This window comes from Erpetoichthys calabaricus, chromosome 3, assembly GCF_900747795.2.
Source record: "Erpetoichthys calabaricus chromosome 3, fErpCal1.3, whole genome shotgun sequence".
Taxonomy (NCBI): Eukaryota; Metazoa; Chordata; class Cladistia; order Polypteriformes; family Polypteridae; genus Erpetoichthys; species Erpetoichthys calabaricus.
Window position 1 is genome coordinate 36,965,603 of NC_041396.2, and position 3,514 is coordinate 36,969,116.

At 39.9% G+C, this 3,514-nt stretch overlaps 1 protein-coding gene across 1 annotated transcript; it reads left to right on the top strand.

The window, feature by feature from the left end:
• Positions 1-1,030: 1,030 nt before the first annotated feature.
• Positions 1,031-3,109, top strand: LOC127527152 (olfactory receptor class A-like protein 1). Its single transcript, XM_051924837.1, has one exon. It carries the CDS (start codon positions 1,050-1,052, stop codon positions 2,004-2,006), a length of 957 nt encoding a protein of 318 aa, XP_051780797.1. The 5' UTR covers positions 1,031-1,049; the 3' UTR covers positions 2,007-3,109.
• The last annotated feature ends 405 nt before the right edge of the window (positions 3,110-3,514 follow it).

Genomic DNA, 3,514 nt, shown 5'->3' on the forward strand with positions numbered 1-3,514 from the left:
CTTTATCAATATTAAAATGAGGTCATCCCAAAAGAGTTTTCAATGGGCTTTGATTGTGGGCACCACCAGTTTCCACTTGTTTCATTTGGCCATAGCTGCACTGTTTATAACAATGCCTGTTTCTGGTCACATGATCAACCATGTGGTGTCACATGACATTATCACAGGCACTCTATTTACGATGGCAACACAGTAGCAATGCTATCCTATCTTTTGTATATAGAGTATCTTAGAACATTAGCTTTCGTAAAAGGCTCCCTGATTACATCGTTGGCTCTGACTTAGCACTTTGTTTCTTGACTTTAGATTTTTGGATTATATTTTTGGTTTTATTCACTAGCATTTTTGACCTCTGCTATTCAACCTTTTTTTCCTGTCCATGACCAAGTCTCTGTCTTTTTCCTTTAACCTCCTTTGGGTTGGAGCGTTACTTAGGCTGTAAAAACAGTTCTAAAAGTGTTAGTCCTAAACATCACTCGGGCAACTGTATAGACGTGTCCCGTGTAAGCATTAGTCTCTGGGATTAGTCAGACAAGAAGTATATGAAGCTTACTTCCCTTCAAAATCGGAAGATTTCCAGAACCGCTATCAGCTCAGAACTGGCAGACACCACTGGAACCCGCACCCTTGCGGACCTGGTCTGTATTAAGCGGGTTAGAAACTGACATGACGTGACTCATAAAAATACACTTTCGACACTCAGAAGTCTGCTTACTAAATTAAAATGGGAAAGCTGCCTCTCCTCATTTTAAATGGGTTCTACAAGCTTGAACAGATGTCAGTTCCATACCAGATGATCACTAAGCATTATAAAAACCTGCCATATGTCCATATGCCAATTAAAATTTAATTTATTGCTAGATATATTGATTATACTTGCTTAATAAAAATACAAAGCAGGCACTCTTCTGATCAGTTTATTCCTTAAAATTTTGCTCATTAAATTAAAAAACTTCATAAAACTGACCATGTGATACTAATGAGGTCTTTTTCTTTGTAATTGAACACAGCTTCTCATTTCCAGACAATTCTTGGCAGAGGAAGTCTTCATGGACACCAGGGCAATTGTCAAGGCTACAGGTTTCCTTGTGCTAACGGTCATCAGCATCCCATCCAATCTGTTTATCTGCTGCGCTTTCCTGCACACTCGGCTCACTGAGGCCAAGCTTACGCCAGCAGACATCATCCTGTGCCACCTGGCTTTTGCCAACTTGATGTCAGCTGTTACCCGCAGCTTCCCGCAGATGCTGACGGCGTTTGGCTGCCAGAACTTATTTGATGATTTCGGCTGTAAACTGTTTGTCTACGGCTTCCGTGTTTTCCGTGGCCTTTCGATAAAGCTGACTTGTTTACTGAGCACCTACCAAGCTGTGCTCGTCTCACCTGCCACATCCAAGCTTGACTCACTAAAACTTTACATTCCGAAGTACCTGTGGCACATATTTATTAGCCTCTATGTATTTTGCTTCATAACCAGCGTCCATCCAATTCTTTACTCCTCATCAAAACCCTTCAATAACACAATTCCTCCTTTCAGTTTTAATCATGAGTTTTGTTATGTCATATATCCAGATTATACTGCCTTTATTTCTATTGGCTTGTCTCATTTTTTCAAGGACTTTGCCTTCATAGCAACAATGGCAGGCATGAGCGGTTATATCCTGATTCTTCTCTACCGGCATGGTAAAAAAGTGAAGAGCCTCCGAAGCTCAGACCATGGAAACTCAGGATCAAGGGCAGAGAGTAAGGCCTCCCGTGCAGTGGTCACTTTGGTTATCCTTTACACTGTCTTCTTTGGGGTGGACAATGCCATTTGGCTCTATTCCTTGACCATTGTTAGAGTGGCACCCCTTATTTCTGACATTCGAGTTTTCTTTTCCATTCTCTACACATCTGTGTGTCCAGTTGTGGTCATCGTCACCAACCCCAAAGTGAAGGCAAAGCTGAAAACAAGCAGGCTTAAGAGGCTCCCACCCTCCACAGATACCAGCTCTTCTAGTTTATAGCCGACATCCTTGACTGTCTTGTACTAAATAAAGTAGGAAGCATACAGTAGTGATGAAGCCCCCTCATGTCTGAAGATGCTCGCTTTAAAGAGGTATGTAGAGGTGTGAACATGTCCTGTTACAATTTACTGCTGGAACCCAACACATTTGGGACAATGAACAAATTGATCCAAAGATAATATTCGTTGTAGAGCAACCAGAGAACTTTAAAATGAAAATTTTTATTACAACAACTGACAAAAATAAAATAAGAGGAAGTCTACATTTCAATTCACAATAAGATGTGCTTATTTCAAATGTTGCTCTGTACTGGACCGGTGCACCTATTCAGGTTTAGATCCTGCTAAAGGTAATGGGTCATAGAAAAATGGATTTGTAACTTGCTCTATGCTGAGGAAAAAAAAATCAAAGACAAAAGGGAACTGCAGAGTGGAAATCAAAGCAGTGTTGTTTATTTTATAGAGCACCTTTTGTAGCAGCCATTATTGCAAAGCATTTAACAAAGTAATCATCTAGGAAGAATTCAGGCCATTTCAGCACCACAAATACAACTGCTACTCTGGCAATGTGATTCACTGCCCCATTATGTTAAAAGTGGATGTATAATTAAATCAATTTGTAACAGTCAGTGTAATCCAAAGAACGGAAATCAATACAGCTGATTAAAAAATGAAATAGAATGAGAAATGGTGTGTTATTAAAACAAAGCACAGTGGTGAAATATTGCCAGTGCTGATGTCCAAATCTTGGCCTATAACAGTAGACAAAGAAAAATGACAGGTCACAAAGCAAGTATGTAGCCCACTGAGGTCATCTCTAAGGAGGAGTTTGGATAAGAAGTAGACAACTGAGGAGGCTACATACAGGAACATCCGTAGGACCAGATGGAGTCAGTCCTCAAGTTCTTAAGGCTTTGCTGACCACCTTTGTGGTATCCTCTGCTACCTGTTCAGTCTGTCACTGAGGCTCCAGAAAGTGCCACTGCTGCGGAAAACATACTGTATTGTTGGTCCTTATACTCCACATCATGAAAACTTTGAAAAGGCTGGTTCAGGACTATAAAAGACCCCTTGTGAAAGACCACTTGGATCCACATCTATCTATCTATCTATCTATCTATCTATCTATCTATCTATCTATCTATCTATCTATCTATCTATCTATCTATCTATCTATCTATCTATCTATCTATCTATCTATCTATCTATCTATCTATCTATCTATCTATCTATCTATCTATCTATCTATCTATCTATCTATCTATTGTGACTACCAAGGAGCACGGCAGCTCCTCAACACCCAACACAACAGATATACTAGGCACCAGTGCAGAAACATACACATTTATTTATAAGGGGGAAATGCTTTTCCTTCATTCCACCTACAGCACCAAGCACAGTACAATAAGCACATAATGCATGTTGGCTGTGTAGCTGACATTTTAACTGTCTCATGCAACAGAGCAATCACATTTTCATGGAACTGAATTCATTAAAGTACAGCTTTTT